General features: G+C 44.3%; 2 protein-coding genes and 1 pseudogene across 3 annotated transcripts; 1 reads left to right on the top strand and 2 right to left on the bottom strand.

The window, feature by feature from the left end:
* Positions 1-497: 497 nt before the first annotated feature.
* Positions 498-4,147, bottom strand: LOC112897206 (annotated as a pseudogene).
* Positions 4,148-4,983: 836 nt separating this feature from the next.
* On the bottom strand, positions 4,984-8,221 carry LOC112898792 (leucine aminopeptidase 2, chloroplastic-like). Of its 2 annotated transcripts, none has more exons than XM_025967083.1 (10): positions 7,991-8,221; positions 7,387-7,798; positions 7,095-7,311; positions 6,772-7,023; positions 6,563-6,689; positions 6,369-6,464; positions 6,063-6,140; positions 5,819-5,879; positions 5,487-5,680; positions 4,984-5,381 (listed from the first exon to the last, which is right to left on the bottom strand). In XM_025967083.1, exons 1-10 carry the CDS (start codon positions 8,057-8,059, stop codon positions 5,250-5,252), a joined length of 1,638 nt encoding a protein of 545 aa, XP_025822868.1. In that variant the 5' UTR covers positions 8,060-8,221; the 3' UTR covers positions 4,984-5,249. The 2 variants fall into 2 exon arrangements, with proteins under 2 accessions (XP_025822868.1, XP_025822877.1); XM_025967092.1 differs by having other exon boundaries at positions 4,985-5,381; positions 6,772-6,997; positions 7,117-7,311.
* A 9,068-nt stretch (positions 8,222-17,289) lies between these two features.
* Positions 17,290-21,017, top strand: LOC112893795. The gene is made up of 6 exons (XM_025961296.1): positions 17,290-17,873; positions 17,986-18,175; positions 18,272-18,352; positions 19,520-19,627; positions 19,708-19,977; positions 20,293-21,017. The coding sequence occupies exons 1-6, from the start codon at positions 17,359-17,361 to the stop codon at positions 20,386-20,388; spliced, it is 1,260 nt and encodes a 419-aa protein (XP_025817081.1). The 5' UTR covers positions 17,290-17,358; the 3' UTR covers positions 20,389-21,017.
* Positions 21,018-21,268: the final 251 nt, after the last annotated feature.

Below are 21,268 nucleotides of genomic sequence, written 5' to 3' on the forward strand. Positions count from 1 at the left end.
AGTCAAATTTGATCAACTTTGGCCAAATTTATAGAAAATATAATAACATTTACAGTACCAAATTTGTTTTATTAAATACATCATGAAGTATACATTGAAAGTTGGATAGCATAGTTGTTGTATATTTTTCTATAAATTTGATCAAAATTGGCTAGCTTTAATTTAGAACAAACCTAATACGATACGATGTAAATAAAAACGGAGGGTAGGCATGGCTGCTCGGATCACTCGATTTTTCATTTTGCTGCGATTCTTTATCTGTCATCGTTACCAACTTGGCCAGCGCGGTGCTCCGGGGTGCCAGAGATTCTACGTTTTACAAATGTCTCTATTTTGCTTGAAGAAACTGGATTTTTTTATACAGTAGTAAATTTTTCTCGTATCTGCATCATGTGAATGCTACGTCTTTCCATACAGACTTGTTCTGTATATGTTGCTAGCTAGTTTATCATCAGCTTGCGAGGAACATGCCATGTTCTGTGCAATCCAAATCCATATAAACAAAATGTCCCTTTTAAGGACACCTTAAAACTGTGGAGTACACAGTTATCTGGGAGAATAAAGGAACAAAAGGGGCAAAACCGCAAAACTGAAGCCTGACGAGTTTACCAAGCCTTACATTACCATCCCTCCATCGATGACAAGGACCTGCATATGAACACAAAAAGATACAGGAGTCCAGCAAGAGTACGGCAACATTCAAGAACCAAGCAAACAGAACCTGCATACAAACTGTAACATCACCTGTCCAGTGATGTAGCTTGCAGCAGGGCTGAGGGCTAAGAATTCCACCAGGCCAGCAACCTCCTCTGGACGGCCGTATCTCCCTGGATATTTAGATCAAGTGGGTGATATACTGAGTCAATATTTAAAGAAAATTCCACTTATCACAAAAGATGAAAAGAATCATCTTCATGTTAGCACCACTAACTAAAATTTTCGAAAACACCACACAGGAACATATCATAGAAAGGATATGCATCTATTCCAATATCGAAGAGATCCAACTCATACAAACAAATCAATCCAATCAGTCACCAATTTTGGTCTCCAATTTTCAAATTCACTGGAAATCTCAGTTTGAAACTTAACTTAATTCAGGCCAAGGGTTCAATGTTTCATGTTTTTTCTTTGGGCCCTTCAGAAAGTTGCTGTCCTAGGAACCAAATACTAGTTTAGGCAGTAAAGTAGGTCTTACCCTGGATGCTTAAATATGGTCAAACCTGTGCAAGGTGTTAGCAGTCAATGACCCATAGCCATGTCGCAAAGGATAGCAATTATTATATTATTAATTTATTATCATATGTAAAATCGCAAATTTGACTGATCCGGAACATCTTGACCATCTATTCACCAGATCTAACCCAGCGCCTATATATTTAAACTAAGTGCTCCATTATTACCATACATTTTAATATATAACGTTCCAGATAAATAAGTCAGTTAGCATTAATTCCACATGTACATCGACTAGTATCATGAAATAATTCAAACATATGGGCTAGCACATGTGGTCAAAAGGAGTAAAAAACAGTAAAGAGAAACTAAACACATTGAAATTAGCTATTAGAGAATATTTGGTTACAGCTGAGGATGCAACATGCAAGTGCAGGAGTAATTGCATACCTAAGGGGATAGTTGTCAGAATTTTCTTCTCTATTGCATCTCCAAGTTCCGCAGTCAGAGCTGATGTAACAAATCCAGGAACAATTACATTTTCCTGAATAGATATCTCCAGAAATATTTCAGCGACGGGAAGACTGGATAAAAGTTTGAGTTGATAAATCAAAAGATGTGCTCACGTTAATATTTCTGCTGGCATATTCCCTAGCAACTGTTTTAGTGAACCCAATAACCCCAGCCTTTGCAGCAGCGTAATTAGCTTGTCCAACATTACCAGTTAGACCAATAACTGGTGCTATGTTGATAATTCTTCCCTTCATTGTTATATTAAAATGAGTGGCTGGTGTACAAAGTGAAATACATGCATATTAAGTAAAACAGGAAGCAAATGTCAATTTGATGAAAAACAAATCCCATACCTTTTTCTTCTTCACCATTATTTTTGTTGCAGCCTGCAATGAATATGTTGCACTGACATGGGCAAAATAATCGTGGTAGCAAGATGGGGTGTGGAGGAAGGAAAGTACCTGTGTACAAAGGAAGACTCCTGTAAGATTCAGATCAATTACGTCTTGCCACTGTGATTTCTTCATTGTCATCAACAATGTGTCCCATGTTATTCCTGTTATCAGTTTTGTACTCCTTTTATTGGAAGCGAAACAAGTTGGAACAGTTTAAAACATAAAAAAGGCATTTGGCAGTACCTGCATTATTTACGAGTACATCAATTATTCCCCATGTATCAACAGTCTGGAAGAACACATGTATCTTTGTCAGAATTGAGGTAAGAACGAACAAATTGGTTACTCATAAGTTAACTTAAATTACTGTTGTTATCATAGATTCCACATCAGCTTCTTTGGAAACATCTCCTCCAAAGATAATGGCCTGGCCTCCAGATGCTTCAATCTGTAAAATATAGGAATATCGGTATCTGCTTGGATAGTCAGATATAGTCTAACGCAGGATAAGACGGACATGAACTAAGCAAAATTTTGTGCGGCATCTGAATAATGACCTGTTCTTTTATTCATTGTCCGTATAAGCAGTTTTATATCTTACCTAGCAGCCTAGCACTAATCTGATGGTATACCAGCACCTAGCAGCCAACCACCTTATATAAGCCGTGAAATGTCCATTTGTTCAGTTACCAAATTAAAGTTGATATTAGTCTTTCAAACAAAATTGATACTACAAGTAGTATATCAACGCTCTTATATCAAATATATTTATTTCCAGATGAAGAAATTTGAATTATTTGCTCAGATAAAAATGGAAAAGAAAATTAAGGATGGATCAATTAAGACCTCATTCAAAATTCACCAGAGTAGATTGGAAAAGAAACTTAGCAAGAAATTTGATAAATCAATCAGGAATTCAGAATATATGGTTAGTTTAGATTTTTTTTTTAGATTAAGGATGAATGTCTACAGCCGAGGTCTTACAAACCTAGCATTTAAGCTGCCAACGGACGCTCAACAACGACACCAATCTCAGCAAATAAGCTGCCAATAAAAGCCCACAACGACACCAAGCTGTTAACATATCATCATGTTATTACTTTAGATGGTTAATTTAGATGGTACCCTGAAAAAAAAATAATTTAACATATCATCAAGTTATTGCTTTTTCAATCCTTTTACACCACTTATTCTTGTCCTACGGGCATTGCTTGGGGACAAAAAACAAAAGTACTAATGCAAAGGAACTAGTCATTGAAGCTTACCTCCTTGGATACCTCTTCAGCCTCCTTTGATGATCGGGAATAATTCACCAAGACCTGCAATGGAATCACCTTTTTGTAAATTTTGGAGACTAAACTTTTATCCAAGATGAACAGTGGTCCTTTTTATTTGATAATCTCGCAGCCTGTTCTATCAATGGCCATTTTGGGAATCAGAGATGAGCTTAGTCAAGGTCAACAAAGTTTAAGACAAGCACCATATACATTTGAGAGAACTTCTGTAGATGCAGAAGCACATAGCTTAAACTGATAACCTTGCAGCGTGCTTTTCCAAGAGCCAAGGCGGTGGCTTTTCCAATTCCCCTCGAAGCACCAGTAACAACAACGACAGGGGCTTCACACTTTGTAGCATCTTGTACAACCGATTGCTCAACAGCCCGAGACACGAGTCCTTACACCTGTAAGTACCATTTACTTAGTATAAAATAAAATAAAGTAACAATTATTTTGTTGGTTAACAAAAGGAGTTTTTTTTTGCGAGGAACAAAAGGAATTAAAACTGCCTCACGATCAAACTACAGTTAAGAAATCGAACTATCGAAGCATGTTACTAGCACGGTAGCACCAAGCCACAAAGCCGAGTACCGGAGAGCGCGACGGCGCGGCGCGGGTGCCGGGGCCGGACCGGAGCGACGGGGCGGCGAAGCTGGCGAGGCCCCGGCGCGTCAGCGACGCGGAGAGGGCCGCCGGGGAGGCGAGCGCGGCGGCGGCGGCGGCGGCCATGAGGGATCGGCCTCGGGGGAAGGAGAGGAGGAGGCGAGGCGCCAGTGAGGTAGCCATTGCCGTTTATAGAGGACGGCGTTGGGGTTTGGGTTTGGCATGTTTGGCGTGCGGCGCGCGTGCTTCTGCTTGCGGTTTGATTTGGACGCTCCGATGGCGACTGGGTGATGGATGGCGTCGAGGATGGATGGATGGTCATGGGAAAAGAGAGCACGATTGCCTGCGAGATGCAAAAAATTCTCCTATTTTGATTTGAATTTGAGAGGGGAGTTTTGTCACAATATTGTCTAGAATAAGATTTATCTCACTTTTATTTTCTTATTTTCAACACGCACTAGCGAGGATTGATGTGCAAATTATGAAGATGGTGAAGTCACTAACCGTAGTAAAAAAAAAGGCATGTAGCTGACCTCCATGGTGAACTGGCTAAGTTTTTTTTTCTGTGTAGACGCTCACACACGCGCGCACACACTCACATGTATAAATACACGTAAGTAATCCTACCTCTATTAGCACCTCCGAGAGATAGATACTCGAGATCAATAAAGTCACCATAGTCATCTCGCCAACCCGGATAGATAGGTTCCACCGTAAAGAATCTTACGAGCTGAGCTACACTCAGTTCGCGTGAGCTGACTAAGATTATTGTAGTAACTACCAGAAACAAGCTTAAATTTGTTGACAATCATAATTCTAGTCTAAGATTATTGCGGTAACTACCCAAAAACAAGCTTAAATTTGTTGACAATCATAATTCCAGTATGCACTTTCAAATGAGTTTAGCGGCCAAGAGTGAAAATAGTACCTGTCTAACCAATAACTAACATTACACGATTTATAGAGATATGTGGTTTGTAGGCAAGTATGTACTCCCTTCGTTAAAAGGTAATTCATGTTTATCTTCAATATAATCTTGGATGAATAATATACTTATAAAATCCAGTTATATAAGACAAATTTAGCTTCCATGTTACATCATTAGCGTAAGGTGCCTTCGCTTATTCTTATGCACTATCATACTACGCCCTGTTTGGACCTGCAGCTTACAAATACAAATAAAATGAGAGTAGTAGCCTAGTAAATAAAAGGAACAGTGGACACCACCGCATCCATTTTGTCCCTGCTTAATTCCTCCAATGTGGAGCATTACTGAAGGATTTCTTCAGGACGACGAGTTCTTGAGAACCCACTCCACCAAGGTGGCGACTCCGAAACCGGTAGCCCCCCGCTTCTTGTGGCTCCATACCGTGCCTGCAATGTCGATGTGCATCCACTGGACCTTCTCGTCAACAAACTGCAACACCCAAGCAGGTGCGCATCAGCGCCGCCATTAGTACAAAATAACTACCATACTACTCGCTACTCGTTAGTAAGATTCGTAGAGCTGTACAGCACGTACCTGTTTGAGGAACAATGCAGCAGTGATAGCACCTCCCTTGGGCTGCATAGGGCCGGTGTTGAGCATATCAGCGATGCCGGACTTCATGTCCTCCCAGTAGCTCTCCTCCATGGGCAGCCTCCAGAACTTCTCCCCGGAAACCTCAGAGGCGCCCACAAATTCCTCGGCTAGCTCGTCGCTTGGTGTGAAGATCCCTGTTTGTGGAAGACGTTAATCTCCTTTGGGTATACAGATGGTGGTCTGGAACTCATAATATATAGTTAATTGGCGGAGAGGAGCATCGTGAGATGAAAATGATGATGAGAGGATTCTGGCCGGCCAAGCTTAATTACCAGCAATGCTAGGCCCAAGTGCAACACGCATGGCGCCGGTCAGTGTTGCCAGATCAATAATCTGAAGAACGAGATTGCAATGAGTCAAGTGCATTGATAGGTTGCAAAGTTGCAAGCATAGAACAAAGTTGCCAGGTCAATATATAGTCGCCAGCAGGATCACTAGGACTTCAGGAGCTCGTATAGCAATTAGCAACTGACATGATGTATAGAAGAACATCCAAAATGATAATTAACTCATTACCTTGTCGACACCTTGATTACAAGCATACACCAAAGCATCAGCAAGTGTAAGCCTTCCCTCTGCATCAGTGTTATCTACCTGCAAGTGTAAGCATACACCAATGATAATTTACATTTATATATGAAGACAAATACGTACTACAAACCAGGGAAAATGATCAATGGACCATGCATAGAAACTAGCAATTAATCATCTTGGAACAAGCAGGATATATGGTTATGCAACTAGATCACTATCATACTATGCTCTTGGATCATCTGGACTCTGATATTTTGATTTCAAACACACTAGAAGAAACGTATTTACCTCGACTGTCTTCCCGTTAGAAGCAGTCACGATGTCACCAGGTCTCATGCCTGTGCCACTAATCATATTTTCACAGGCAGCAGCTATAAAATGGACCTGTCAGAAGGGAATAAAATATTAGCAAATACTAATAAACACTAAAACATACTGTAGACGACAACCAAGCCCAACAGTAACTAATTAATCCGAAGTACCTCTACTCCAGGAGGCTTGATCTGGCCCAAAGCTTTCGCTGCACCAAACACAGCCGCAGAGCCTCCCATGTCCCATTTCATAAGCTCAATTCTGGCGACCGGTACGGCCTTAATGTTGTAGCCACCACTGGGGGGCATAGATCAATGAACCAATCAATCATATGAACAAGTAACCTTTTATTTTTATTTCTGAAAGTAGTACTGCAAACCTGTCAAAAGTTAGACCTTTCCCAACAATAGCCAGCTTTCTCTTGACACTACCACCGGTGGGTTTGTAACACAAGTGGATGAAGTGAGGAGGGTTGGCAGATGCCGCGGCAACCGCCAAGTAGGCGCCCATCTTCAACTCTCTGCATTTCTCCGCATCTAATATTGTAGCTGTGAGAACATCGCTATAAGTCGATGCGATCTTCGACGCCTCCTCCGCGAGAGCAGCTGAAATGGTCAGGGACGAACAAGGACTGTGACAATAAAACAGATACTACCACAAAGGATGCACTACCCTTAATGTTAACTGGAAATTCAGGCTTACTACTGCTGACTGCTGTACTGACCAGGGGTAAGGACATTGGCAGGCGAGTTCACAAGGTCCCTCCCAAGTATGACGCCCGAGGAAACATGGTTGGCATGCTTCAGTTTCTGATCCACCTCCGGACCAGAGCCCAACCCAATGAGGTCTACTTGTTTCAGATGCACCTTTTTCCATTCAGACTTGTATCTGGTGTCCTCGTGCAATCCCAGCACGGTTCCTGCTTGCACTCAAACAGGCAAAAATTAATTCCATCCCAGCAGCATCAACATTCCCGGAGCATTGATCAAAGTACCTGAAGCGATTGTTGCGGCAGCGTGCAGCTTGAACTCTCCTTGGATCACACAGGGGGAGGCAAGAACGATGGCGGCGCTGGTAGCCTTGGCGGCCTTGGCGACGGACGCGACTGACTCGCCGAGGCCCTGCAGGCAACCGGCGTTGTGGGCGACGGAGCCGATCAGAGCCACCCTCTTGAACGCCTGCCCCTGGACGCGGAGCACCACCGACTGCCCGGGTTTGCCGGTGAAATCCTCCTCCGCCGCAGCGGTCGACAGGAGGCCGCCGAGCTGCCCGTCCAGCCTCTTCAGGACGGCGTTCTCGAACTTGGGGTCCGGGGCTCCGGACTGCAGATCCTTCTCGGTGACCGCAACGGCGAGAATGTCCCCGTTCCAGCCGGAGAACTCGACGTCCTTAGCGGCAAAAGTGACCTGCAAGAAAGCAGGAACAAGAGGAGTGCGCAAGCAGGCTGAGCTTACTGAATCTCGCGCGAAGCGTCTAGGCAAATCGATAAGATTAAAAGGAAAAGGAAGATGATCTTTGTTTAGCAGAGCAGTTTACGAATGATTAACGTTTCACAGCAAGGTGAGAGTGAGACCTGATCACAGAAACAGGCGGCGCACCTGAGGCGGGTCGACGGCGTTGGGCCTGGTGAGGCCGAGAGTGGGGGCGGCGGCGGCGGTGTCACCCATCGTCGGAGCGGGCGCGCAGGAGGAGAGGGGTGTGTGTGTCGGACTGCCTGGGGGCGCGCACCGAGAGCGAAGCGAGGACTGCGCCGGGTCAGTTAGGGGCGGCGAAGACGACCCTGCTGCTGCTCGATCACTCGCTGAGTGTGGTGGACTTCCCTCGCTACAAGACGGGGGCGAGGCTTCAATTCTTCTTTGTTTTAGAAAAAAACATTGACGAGGAAGGCATGGTCTCCCATTATCTGGCGGGCAATCCGTTCAGCGTCGGGGCCCACTACGGCGTTTCCCGTTGCAGACCTGAGAACCGAGCTATGGGAGTGCGTTGTTTACACTAGTTTTTTCTACGAAACGCACGAAACTACCGATCGCATTAGACAAAGTAGGGGGGTAAGCACAACAGGAGAAAAGCTACTTCAAGCGTCAGCGCTGACGACACTGAAACCTACTAACGTCGCTACGGCTTCGCTTGGCATGGCTCCACCCAAAACAGCTTCACTAATAAGCTGAATCTGATGAAGCCAAAAAATTAGCTTTACATGTCTTCTAATTCATTTTAGTACGAGCTTATAAAATAGCTTCACGCTATAGTATTTCGATTTGCATGAAATAGGTGAAGCTGAAGCTAAAATAAGCTATGCTAAAAGGAGCGTACAACTAAAGTAGCTCCAAGAGCTAGGTTGTATGACCTTTTTTTAAACATATCAGGCAAGTGAGGGAATGACTGTATTAAAAAGAAAAAGTTCTAATTAGGCAGTACAATAACCAACAGCTTAATATTTTATACCATGCTTGTTCAGTTGTACCGAAATATGATACAAATACATGTAAACCTATTGTTGAAGCGGAAACATGGCGCGTCAAATACCGAGCATGTCACGTGCAGTGCGCAGGGACGCGTCTTGCGTCACCGCTGGGCAGACCGGTCAAACCGGTATCGCCGGGGCAGCCTGACGAGGATCCAACGAACGCCCACCCGAGAAGGACCCGTCGAAGTAGGCGCACCTTGCAGTGTTCTAGGGTCGGCAGGCCACCTAGAACCTCTTTAAATGCCATCGAGATGAAGGAAGAACAACAGATTAGGACTGGAAGAGCTAGGGTTCGAAAAAAGGCAAAAGAAAAAAGATAAAAGATTGTGTTTTGATCAATTGGATGCCCTCATTCAGTCGTAACCCTTTATATTTATAGGGAGGGGAGGTCTTACTCTATTAGAGTCGAAACTCGTACAAATCTCATATTAAAATACAACTCCTAACTCAGACTATATGGCTAGGACCATTTGCCGGTCCACCAACCGGTCTGACATGCTATTCCTGGGTCAAATCTTTCTGATTCCTGAGTCAAATCTTTCTGAAGTCATAGCTCTCTCATCCGAATTTTAAATCGGACGTTCTATATATGTATTTTGATCGCCTTGACGAGGCAACGGTGAAGACAGATTTACACTTTAACAAAGTCACCTACCCGATCAAACCAGTATGGCCAGTTGTGCCAATTTTAGTCATCAACACCTATTATGCAAATTCACTTCATTGCTGTCAATTCATCAATTAGTGCGACCTAGAATAGGAAGCAAAAATAAGAACGAGATACTACATGAAGCAGCAAACGATCAGCAAACTGTCAATCAGATTTGTGCTCCAAGCATTCGTGACACCTAAGGAAGAATCTGAGCTTCACGTAGAACACATTCAGGGACTGATTTAGGGGGAGAGGGAGGGGCTCTAGCACCAAGAACTCCATTGGAATCAAAGGAGGAGGAAGCAAGTGCCCCTAAGTATAAATCTTAACTACCACTGAACACCTTAATCCATGGTCCATGTCGGGTGCTTTCTATGGATAAAGTATAGAAGTGCATTACATGAAGATCATTCTGTTTTTATGAAACAGAACACAATGGAGAAGTCCGGTTCAAATCCGTTAGTCGGCTTTTTTCTCTATCGATGTTCCATAAATGAGAATTTCTCTTTTTCTCTAAATTAAATGGGGAAGACAGGGCTAAGAGCGGAAGATATATGCAATTAATAAAAAAACTCTACATGTGAGCTTATATATACAAAATTCCTCTCTCAAGCACATAGAACTTAATTCATACCATATATCCAAGGGGAACACTTAATTGTAATGTGCAGATTGTTTATTGAGGAATAAAGAGCAGAAGCTCCTATTACATCTTGTATACATATATCTACTTTATGTTTGTATCTATCCTATGAGATAAGTGGGTGGGGATCCAATAGCTAATTCTGCGTTCCCCAAAATAAGAGGCCTCTGAGAAACCTTGAGTCTTTATTCAGTTTTTCTTACCTGGAGTCTTTATTCATTTTTTCTTACTTATGGTTGTATTGCGAAGTTATTACCTTAAAATGCAGAATAAACACGGTCCACCTGCTTGCCCTATATTTTCTTCTCATTAGTTGCATCAAGGTGATAAATCCTATAAAGACAGCATGCATAAAATAAATACGAGACTACATGACAATGTGTATAAACCACTTTTTTTTCCTACTTGATGTATTTTGGTAAATTAAGAGAAGACGAGTAGAAGGAAATATTCTTTCTAAAATAGCTAGCTATAGTTTATATGCTACCCCTCTTACTCAAAATACATATTATTTGGGATATTGGCACAGTCTACTGGGTGAACCTTTCACCAATAATTTATATAAAAAGTATAATATTTTCAATAATCATAATTAAATATATTTAAAATACTTTTAGGGTAAATCTTATAATATCTACTTATGCTATTGCTATTTGTAGAAAAATTATATCAATGTAGAAGGTAAAAAATAAGTTTGACCGGTAGGAATCCTAGAACAACCAATAATTTGAACCAAAGGAAGTTGCTATAGCTATTAGTAACCCTAATGCAAAGAAACAATCAAATTTCTAAATATCACTCCACAAGTTATTGGTCATGGTTTCACTTGAATTTTGACAACTGTAATGTATTGTAGATTGTATAGTTGTTGCTGGAGTTGTACTGTTGGATTGGTTTGTTGGGCCGTTTTTGTGTGCCTCTTTAGTTTAGTTTCTTTCATCTCCTCAATAAGTCAACTATGAGTCTGTCTATTCAGAAAGAATGTTGGTCGCCAGATTTCTCAAATTATCCTATTGCTAATTTGCCACGATAGAAGGTTAAGGTTTCTATTGTAGGCCGTCTATCTAAATTTTGGGGGTTAATTTTGGTGTTGATGATTGTAATTGAGAAGTACTAGATTTGGGTGACTTTAAGATTTTAAGTGTGATATATCTGAGAAGAATAGAAGGCAAGGGGATGTTGTATATTATTTTTTTCATATTCTATTGGTCCGATTTTATGTTAGACTTTATATTACTGCATATATGATGAGCACATTGCTAAAATTTATGATGCATTTTTTCCTTAAATTTCAACCTTCTAAAATTGAGAATTAAATTCTTGTTTCTTAGACATTCTAGAGGATCAATTTTATGTTATTGAGGCATATTATTGTTGTCTTGTATTTGTAATATAAACCTAAATCATTTTTATTTGTTATTGCCTCTATATTTGTCTTATTGTTCATTTTGTGTAGTGCCACAGTGCATTCATATCATCAATACATTGTATAGAGTTTATGCATTTGTTTATGCATTTTATTATGTTCCATTATTCCTTTTTCTAGTCCATGATCTAAGTAGTAATAAATGTCATAGTACAGTTTGATTCTTTTGTTACAATAAGCTCCCTCCATTGCAAATCATATGTCATTTTGGATTTATAGATATGTATATGGTCTTTACTATTAATCATAACAAATATCTAGGTGAATAGTATAAACTATATGCATCGAAAAGTCAAAACAACATATAATTTGGAATGGAGCAGTATGTCTTACTAAATTAATTATAGTGAAGGGATGGTTATAGTTACCACCAAATTGTACGATGTTGTTACATGAAAGAATCAATCTACTTTGTTTACAAGTACTAGTTTATATTTATTTAAATATGAATATGTACCTACCCATCTTTGGCTTCTGAACGAGAAGGGTAAGGTGTAACATTCCGGACTTTTTCGGAATGTTATGAGATGCGAAAATCATGATTTTCAAAAAAATTTATGCAAGTGCTATAGGTAGATCCAATATAAGGTTGATCTCTCTTTCCCTCTCAAAATTCCTAGGAAAATAAAACCAAAAATAATTGAAGGACAATGTTGTTAGCATGAAATGTTTGGAGTTATTCGAGTTTCTTCGAATTTGCTTGTTTAAGATTATTTGAATTTATTTGGTTTTGATTGAAACTGAGTGGGATTCAAACCTGAAGTGTGCCATTCGAATTTAAATTGAAAAGCTAACTAACCTGACCATAGACCTACCCTAGCCGAAGACCAAACCCTAGACCTACCCTAGCCCAAACCAGCCCAGCCTAGCTGGCCGAGCGGCCAAAGGCCAAGCCCGGCCTGCTAACGGCCCACAACCCCTGCGCCCCCGACCTGGCCCGCTTGCAGCCTTGCTCTGCCACACCGCCTACACACCGCCACCCTCCCGCACGGCCCGTTAGCGTAGCCCAACCCAGCGCCTCGCGCTGGCCAGCTGCTCAAGCCAGCCCGCGATCCCGCTGGCCTTATCCCTCCTCCACCACCTGAGCTACTGATGGCTGGGACGCATCCGTCAGCTTTCTCCCTCAACTTCAGCCGCTCCGCCCCGCTCCTCTCCGCCTTGCCTCTGCCCCGCTCTGCTCGCATCAGCGTTGCGCCACACCTACGCCGCGCCTCCCCCGCTCCACGACAAGCAGCACAACTGCCTGCGCGCCCTTTTCCACTTGGCCTTGGCAGCCCCACGACCGAGTCCCTGCGAAACCCTAGCCACGCACGGCCGGATGCACGCCACGTGTCCCAGCCCGCACGCAAAGGTCCGCTGGCCATCCACGCACCCCGACCCCGCGAAACCCTAGCTAGCCGCCTACAAAAGCCCCCAACCGTCGGACCCGAAACCCTAGCCACCTTTGGGGTTTTCCCCTTGTCTGCCACCGCTACCTGAGAGGGAGAAGAACAAGAGGACGAGAAGGAGAAGGCAGGAGGAGGAGGAGAAGGAGGGAGGCACAAGGAGGAGACGCTGCCACCGGAGCCTGCGGATGCCGCCGCCGCCACACCGAGTAGAAGGAGAACGCCGCCACCAAGTCTGCGCCTGATCGATGACCTCTTCGTAGCCGCGCAGCAGTGCACCGCCTCGATGCACCTGCACCACCTCACCACGGCCTCGCCTTGTTCCTCCCCAATCCGACCGGTAGGCCACCATTCCCGATGCCCCTTTCACCTCCTTGCTGCCGGTGTGCTACGGTGAACCCACAGTAACACGGCCCTAGTTTCCCCGTCCCTCGTTCTTCTTGCAGGAGCCTTGCCGTCGCACTTTTGCAGACACGATGTCGCTGCGGCCCGGCTCGCCGGAGCACTGCACACATCACGGCTGTGTTGCGACCTCGGCTCTATCGAGGACCCGCACACGCGCTCGCCTTAGCTACCGTAAACGAGCCGGCCCGCAAGGCCAAGTCTTGGTCTTGCTACGTCGCGCTGACTGCTTCACCCCTGCCTCGTCTTGCCATTCCTCCGCCAGAGCCGAACCCCGCTGCCGTCCAAGCTTGTTGGCGTCGCGTCGCGGCCCTGGAACGCTAGACCGCTGCAAGCACGCACGTGTGCACCCTAAAACTAGCCGCAATATCCCGCCTTTGGCCCTGCCTTGCCTCGCAGCCACCTCATCGGGACTAGGCCACCGTCACGATCACCATGCATGCTGCCACGGCGTCGCGCGCGTGTCACGCCAGCCCTCTCGGGCATTCCATCGAACACCCTGGGCACACCCGCCCACACAGACACACCAAACCCAGACACAAACACACGCACGTGATCCGCACTGGATCGTAGCAGCCACACTTGATCCACCCTAAGGCTGACGAACAGGACCCAGCTGCCAGAGTGGGGATGGAGTTGACACGTGGGCCAGCCTTGCTAGCAAGGAGAAGGAGGAAGAAAGGGACCAGGCCGAGATGTACGGCCCAACGATCGAGCCGAGCCAACCTACGTCGCCGAGCCGGCCTGTTAGCGCAAGCCGGCCTAGCTAGCCGTGACCCTAGCTAGCCTTCCAAGCCACAGCCAGCCTAGCCCAGCAAGCTGAGCCAAGGAGTTGGGCCACTGAGCCGGCCAACGATTTTCGACCCATGACCCCGAGCCAACATCCCGTGTTTCTTTTTGTTTTTCTTAGCTGAAACATGGGCCCCACTTGTCAGCCTCCGGGTGAGGCTGACTAGTGGGACCGCTTACACGTGGACTCGAGACCTCGACCGTTGACCGGTCAGCGTTGACCGGTCAACGCTGACGTTAGCAAGGCCCACTACTGATGTCAGACCCACCTGCTGACGTCACACTCATGCCACGTGGCATGCCTTGGTGCTGACACGTGGCGCTGGCTATGTGCTTTTCTTTTTCAAAATCCTTTTAATAATTTTAGAAATAGATTTAAGCTTAGAAAATTCATAATAAATAACCGCGCTCCCTAAAATTATAAAACCAGTTTCATAATTCTTCTAAAAATATTAACTACCCGTTAGAGTAGGTTTTGGTGTGATTTGGATCTTATTTGCATATGTTTTGTGCATTTTTGCAGTTTGGTCCCGTACATCGACGAGGAGCCAATCGACGTCTCGGACGACCAGAAGACCTAGGAGGCTCAGGAAGACTATGACAAGATGTCAGGTTCATGCCCATCTATGATCTGAATATCTATTAGGCATTTCTTGTTAGATATACTATTGCTTCATGTTCAGCTACTATGAGATGAACCTGCATAGCCTCTTTATTTACCTGAACTCCTTGCTTTTCTATACTTGATATATATATGAGATACCTTGCTACACTTTGCGTGGGTATGTGTGGGAATGGATGGATAGTCTTGGCGTGAGTGGAGATACACTTCCGAGGAGTTGGTGAATAGGGCCTTTAGCAGGGAGCGAGCGAACTTAACTCGATCTTCAGATCGAGGGTTTGGAGTGTGTGTCTTGGCACACTCCACAGAGCACCTGTGGCGGGTGCAAGTTTCGTGGATACATGGTTGAGGAGTTGGAGGCACCTGTAATGGTGCAGTAGCGGACCATTGCGGTGGATACGCATGTAACGAAGATGCTCGCTTCAACAATTGAGGACCGGGTGAGAGTAACTATGACTTATGGGACTATGCTAAGCGTGCACACCACTTAGGCCACCTCCAGAGCTGTTGACGACATCGTCAGCTGACCTGGAGGGGAGAGACAATAAACAAAGGAAAAATGAATTCCTGAACTCCGGCCACCTCACTCACCGCTCCGGGAAGCATGCCAGCAGCTAGCGGTGAGTTACTCTCTTCGCCGGCTCAGAGAAAACTAGCGACGTCGGCGGCCGTTGGAAGAGGCCTTACCCATTATACGGGTGGGCCCGGTCCGAGGCTAGCAAGTGCGGTACCAAGCAGGTAGGAGGATTAAGTATCGGTGCAGAGGGAGGAGGTGCTGACCTCACATTTCCCGAGATGCAAGGGAGGCTTCACAGCCCCAGGATGACCTCTTGCGGAAGGATGTGCCCAAGACTCGGGAAGGCCGGATGGTACCGAGGCTACTAGTTTCTATGTCAGAAGACTGGTGTCTCGTCGTTCAGTTGGGTCACTCCTAGCCGGCTTCAATTTGAGTGGGTCCAGGTGTACAACCCCTGCAGGGTGAAAACTATACGTATAGCCACATTCTCGGTCATGGACAACCATACTCTTCTGTTGCTCTTATTAGTTAGTGTTGCTCTTGATTTCTACCTCCCTCTAGTGATGACTTCCTGCCTGGGGCAGCTGAGGTGCGAAGAGTGGAAGTTCTCGCACCGACTTGGTGGTTTTGCAAGGTGTGTGTTGAATCGGGGGGTTCGGGATGCTGGAATGGCCCGAATTCAGAGTTTGGGTGAGGATATATCTTATGATGCTGCTTGCATAGGAAACTCCAGCTTTCCTCCTTGATTTTCGATATACCTTTAGTATAGACCACTTTAAAACTTGTATACGGATGGTGACGTGAACCTATCCTATTCCTTAGGGATAGATCGGTAAATGCAGGATCTGACCCGAAGTTTGATCCTAACTTTGAAGAATGGTGAGACGATGGCTCGTGCTTCACCCAAGTTTGCCTGTGGAGGAGATTTCAGAAGATGAAGAATGGTTCAGAAGTCTAGTTATCGGTTTTCGCTTCATGTTTATTCGAGTTAGCCCAAGAGCTTCTAGTGGGACCGTACTACAATCCTTTGGATTATGTAATAAATAAACTCATGTATTGACTTTTCGCAATGTATGATTATGATATTTATCTGGAATGAGTTTTGTATGTAATAGCGTTTGATTCAGGTACTATCACAAAGGTACGGTGAGTCGGATTTCCAAAAATGGAAACCCGGTTGATTTCATAAGGGATGTGCTATGCACCTGAAAATTGGGTGCCTACTATAATATTTCTAGGTTCTAGGTTTTCTTTCATTGTTGTGTTTTTATTTATACTTGCATATCATATGATTGGGGCATTTACTATGAGCACATTGGAGTTCAACAATTTGTAGATACACTCAAGCAATACTAAAGAGGAGCTGTGAATAGTGATTTGTGTTGCAAGATGTTGATTTATATGGGAGCGTGGTAGTTCGTCCTCGTAGTAAAAAAATGAGTATTGTTATAAGATGTGAAGTGGGAGCACTGTACGTTTGTACGGCGGTTTAGTCTATTTGTAACCGCTACACTATAGCTAGCTCTTTCCGTTTAATCACCCATTTAATCTATTTAAATGACCGTTCGGTCCAAATAAAACGCTAAATGATAGGTGCCCCACCGTATATCTTAGGATAATATGGAGTAAGAGTGCATGTTTATAATATTACTTTAGGTTATTAAGAAGTATTATATTCGTGATATCATCTTTAGACTTGTTCGAATATAAAATATTGATTATAATGTAACTTTTAATTGTCGAGGGAATATTTTTCCAGCTGCACCAATGTTAATTCCATTTGCAACAGCATATAGCGCAAGGTATCATAAACTCACATATTTAGTGAAATAATGAAGGAATTCCAAAAGTGTTTTCAAATAAAAACTTTAGAGGCACAGCAGGCGAATATGTGACGTTAGGTGCAGTTACAAGAATGTAAAAGGTTCATCAGTATTAAGTGTACGGCAAAACTGAATTTTTTTTTGCCAATAAAGCCAAAGCGGCCAAGCGTCCTTCGTATTCCACCAACTTCCGTTTCCCCTTCTCCCCCCGCCCGCTCCAAAACCTCTTCGCCGGCGGCCATGGCGTACCTCCCGCCCCACAAGCGCCACCCCAGCTCCACCGCATCCGCGCCCACCCCGAATCCGCCCCCTCCGTCCCTCTCCTCCTCCCTCCGCTCGCTCTCCCTCTCCTCCCCGCGCGGCCGCGGCCGTGGCGCCGGCGGGCGCCACTCGCGCCCTTCCAACAAGATCATCCACGCCGCCGGCTGCGTATCCCGCTGGTCCACCCTCCCGCCCTTCTCCTCTGGCCCCGAAGACGGCGACGACGAGGAGCCCACCCTCCGCCTCGAGCCCTTCCCCTGCGACCCCATCGAGCGCAAGACTGGCGCCAAGCCCCTCGCCCTCGTCGCCTCCGCCCCAGGACAAGGCTCCTCCGGCTCCACGGTGGCCGCGGTCACCGCCATCGCCGAGAGGTTCTTGCCCGACCTCCTCGCCGCCGCGGAGAGGGCCAAGGCGAGCTACGTGTCCAATGAGGAAGAGTTGGTGAAGCTGAGTCTCGTGGCCAGGGTGGGAAAGGTGCTCTTCCAGTCCCAGCCGTGAGTCCTCTCTTCATTTGCTCATCCCACTTACCATTTCTTGGACCTGTGCTTTGCGCCATCTTATGATGAATGCTGAATGCAACGACTTGCTGTGGATGATGTCTTGCAGAGGTGGATCGCCCGTCTCCTTGGACACACTACGCAAGGCCGCGAAATCAGGGGAATATGGTTCCAAGAGCCAGTTGCATAAATCGTTCTACACGAATGTGCCTGGTGAGTATCTGAATGATATGGAGCTATCCGTGGTGAAGAGGATGGGGCTGGAGTTTGATTCGTCCAAGGAGCACTATCATGTGAAGGTTTATTGTCCTACAACGCTCCAATGCGATATGAACTATGATTTATTTTGGGTTCAGATAAGTAAATGGATTTTGGGGTCTGCAATTTTGCCACAGGTGTTTGACAAGCACCAAAGTGACTCTACAATATCTTGCAAATGCACCGTGGAAGAAGATGGGAGCCTTGTTATCCATAAGGTGAGCTTATCATGAATCATTGTATCATGCCCTTTGCATTTGCACCTTGTTTGGTTGCTTTGCAGCTCATTTCAACGACTTCAGCTACTTGTTTGCTTCATCAGCTTTGAGCCAATGGCATGTCTTGATTTTTGTCTAAAATAAATAAAATGTGTTGATTGATGTCATCAATTTATTAGTATAACTGCTGGCTCTAATAACTTGTGAATCCTGATGATACTACACGTTTGATATTTTTTAGCACTTGATGATTAGGCACGTCTAATCACATAAGTTGCTGGTATATAAATCATGATTTTGGCTTGTTCCCATAACTCAACTGTAGCTATTCTAAATATTGATATCATGTTCTATACAAAAAATTGATTTCTGACACATTATGAAATGCAATGCATGTTTGCTTTAGACACTGTTATGGATCATTTACTTCTATAGCATTGAAAGTCTATAGTCTCCCCTTGTGTTACTTGAATTATTTTGCTGATGACTCTTTAATGAGCTGTGGGTCTGTCCAAGCTTGTAGATCATTTAGTAGCAAACTGCCGTGCATTACTTTATATCTAGTAGTTAGATTGTGAAAGGTCTGGAGTTGTACATTGTGCTTTACAAAAAAGGGTTTATGCTGCTTTCTTGGAAGCTGCGAGTCAACTGCTTTCTTGGAAGCTGCGAGTCAACCACATCTCTTGTCATTATTTAGGATTGCCATAGATCAAAATTTTCTTCATCAGCCTGTTTGCTCTGAATTTTGATGTTCTTTTTTCTGTTAATTTAAAACCAGGAGTGCCAAATCGAACTCAACCTGACTAACCTTATTTATTGAAAGAACGAAGATTCTCTGTATTTTCCTGTTTCATGACCACATGCTAGCAAAGAATTGAAGGCAGCTATATTACTGAAAACTAACCACCTTATATTTAATTTTTTGTGATTGCAAGTTGCAACTCATTTCCCCCAAATGAATGCTATTGCATGTTGTATTTATTGCAGTATATAGATGAAAAAAATTAGAGAATTTTTATGTTACCTGGTACAGGGGTAGTTAATAAGATTAAAGGATGGGTATACTCTGCATACATGGGACCTTTTATTTTCTTCAAATTCATTTCAATCAGTTACTCAAACCACACTTCAGCTTGTGATTCCTCAGCGCTGACACCTTTTGTGCAGGTTGAATGGAATCAGGTACGGCACTTGGTGGAAGACATTTCCTGTCTTTTCAAAGGTCTTGATCTAAGGCTGATGTTATGTACAAAAAGGATCCTGAAAACCCCAGATGTAAGTTCTTGTTAAGAACACCTTAATCCTTTATTTTAAGATCCATTATATTTGTCAGACTCATCTGATGACACTTGCAGTCTGAAGTGGAAAATGCTTTAAAGAGCTTGGTGTCTTCTGCTGTTATTGATCCTGATGTGAAAGGGGGACTTAGATGGCCACTCGGGAAAGAGTCCATTGGTGAGAGGTTCAGCATAGTTGGGGTGTGGCACACGAACTATAAGGCTTTCAGAAATGAAACCCTGAGGCTCAAGTTGAGGCATGCTGACCGATTTGATCACCGGAGCTCAACTGGTGAAGTTTCCAATGAAGTTACCTTCAAACTAGTCGGCATGTCTCGTAGACTGGAGGTTAGTAAAATCTACTCCAAAGATAGTTGCATTTTACTTTTCCGCGACAAATCTGTGTTTGCTATGCTCGTTTCGCTTTGGTGCCTACAACCTTATTATCTATGTCGCAATCTAATTGAAAAGAGTGTAAACTGCCTGGTTTGAATCTCTTCTGCATCATGTTTTTGTAGTATCCCCTTTTGCTAACATTGTGGTACTCCTAGTTTTTGTCGTGTTATCACAGCCTCTAGTCGGTAATGCAGCTTTAGCTGTCATCAACCAGTTTGACACTGCAGTAATCTGCACACTGATCATGCCATTTTCTTGTTTTCTCAGGATGTTGATCCAGATGAAGCCTCTCTGAAGGAGATGTTGGAGTCTGCGGTTAAAATGGTCTGGGACAATGCTTTGAACTACAAGATTGCGCCTTGAGCACAGCGGCTATGTTGACAAGTAAATGGTTCGATGGTGAAGCTTGACTGTGTCTTGGAGCTCCAACGGGGGTTGATTTCTTTCAGCCCTTCTGTATATATATATATATATATCTTTCGTTCATGGTATGTGACGTTGGCACCCGATTAGGAATGCTACTTGTGAGTTGCAACTTCAGACCCCTGATTCAAGCTTGGCCCTACGATGGGGTTGATAGTTGCATCGCGTGTCGACTGGTTGCTTGCACCATGTCATGTGATTGGTATCGGCAAGTCATGAATCTCCACCGTGTTTTCCCCACCTCGGTTACAAGGAAGATGCGCTTGTGCTCATAGTTCACCCACATGCGAGCATGCATCCTGTCAAATACCTAGATGGCTTTAGTTGGTCACGTCACGCGGAAAGAACAACCTCGCCTTGTAAGAGAGCTCGTAGGCACCATGGAGCCCTATGGGCCCACCTGTCGTTGTAGAGCACACCTGTCGTTGTAGATCTTGCAAAATCCAGCGAGCTCCAGGGATTGGCAAGGATGAGACACGAGAAGCAACAGAAAAAGGGCGGGGGATGGTAAGCGTCGTTGTAACACAGCATCGGATTTTTCTTTTAATCCTTGCCTGTGTGGTTTGCTACTGCTTACTGTAGACACTTCTTCTATTTTTCTTTAGTTAACTTTGACCGAGTTTATAGAAAAATATGGCAACAACTATACTACCCAATGTATACGCTATTAATGTATATTTTAGATGGACTCAATGAAATACATTTGGTACTGTAAATAAATAAAAATAGAGGGAGTACATTGGAGCATAGTATTTTGCGTCGGACACTCGCATTTGCGCGCCAAAACGTGGCCGTAAAAAATGTAATATAAACTAAGAGC

This window comes from Panicum hallii, chromosome 1, assembly GCF_002211085.1.
Source record: "Panicum hallii strain FIL2 chromosome 1, PHallii_v3.1, whole genome shotgun sequence".
NCBI lineage: Eukaryota > Viridiplantae > Streptophyta > Magnoliopsida > Poales > Poaceae > Panicum > Panicum hallii.

Coding starts and splice junctions, on each gene's coding strand:
- LOC112893795 (XM_025961296.1), top strand. CDS start 17,359: ATGGCGTACCTCCCGCCCCACAAGCGCCACCCCAGCTCCACCGCATCC. Junction 17,874..17,985: donor GTGCTCTTCCAGTCCCAGCC/GTGAGTCCTCTC, acceptor GATGTCTTGCAG/AGGTGGATCGCCCGTCTCCT. Junction 19,628..19,707: donor GGATCCTGAAAACCCCAGAT/GTAAGTTCTTGT, acceptor TGACACTTGCAG/TCTGAAGTGGAAAATGCTTT.
- LOC112898792 (XM_025967083.1), bottom strand. CDS start 8,059: ATGGGTGACACCGCCGCCGCCGCCCCCACTCTCGGCCTCACCAGGCCC. Junction 5,681..5,818: donor ACTTGGGCCTAGCATTGCTG/GTAATTAAGCTT, acceptor TTCCACAAACAG/GGATCTTCACACCAAGCGAC. Junction 5,382..5,486: donor CTGCATTGTTCCTCAAACAG/GTACGTGCTGTA, acceptor TGGGTGTTGCAG/TTTGTTGACGAGAAGGTCCA.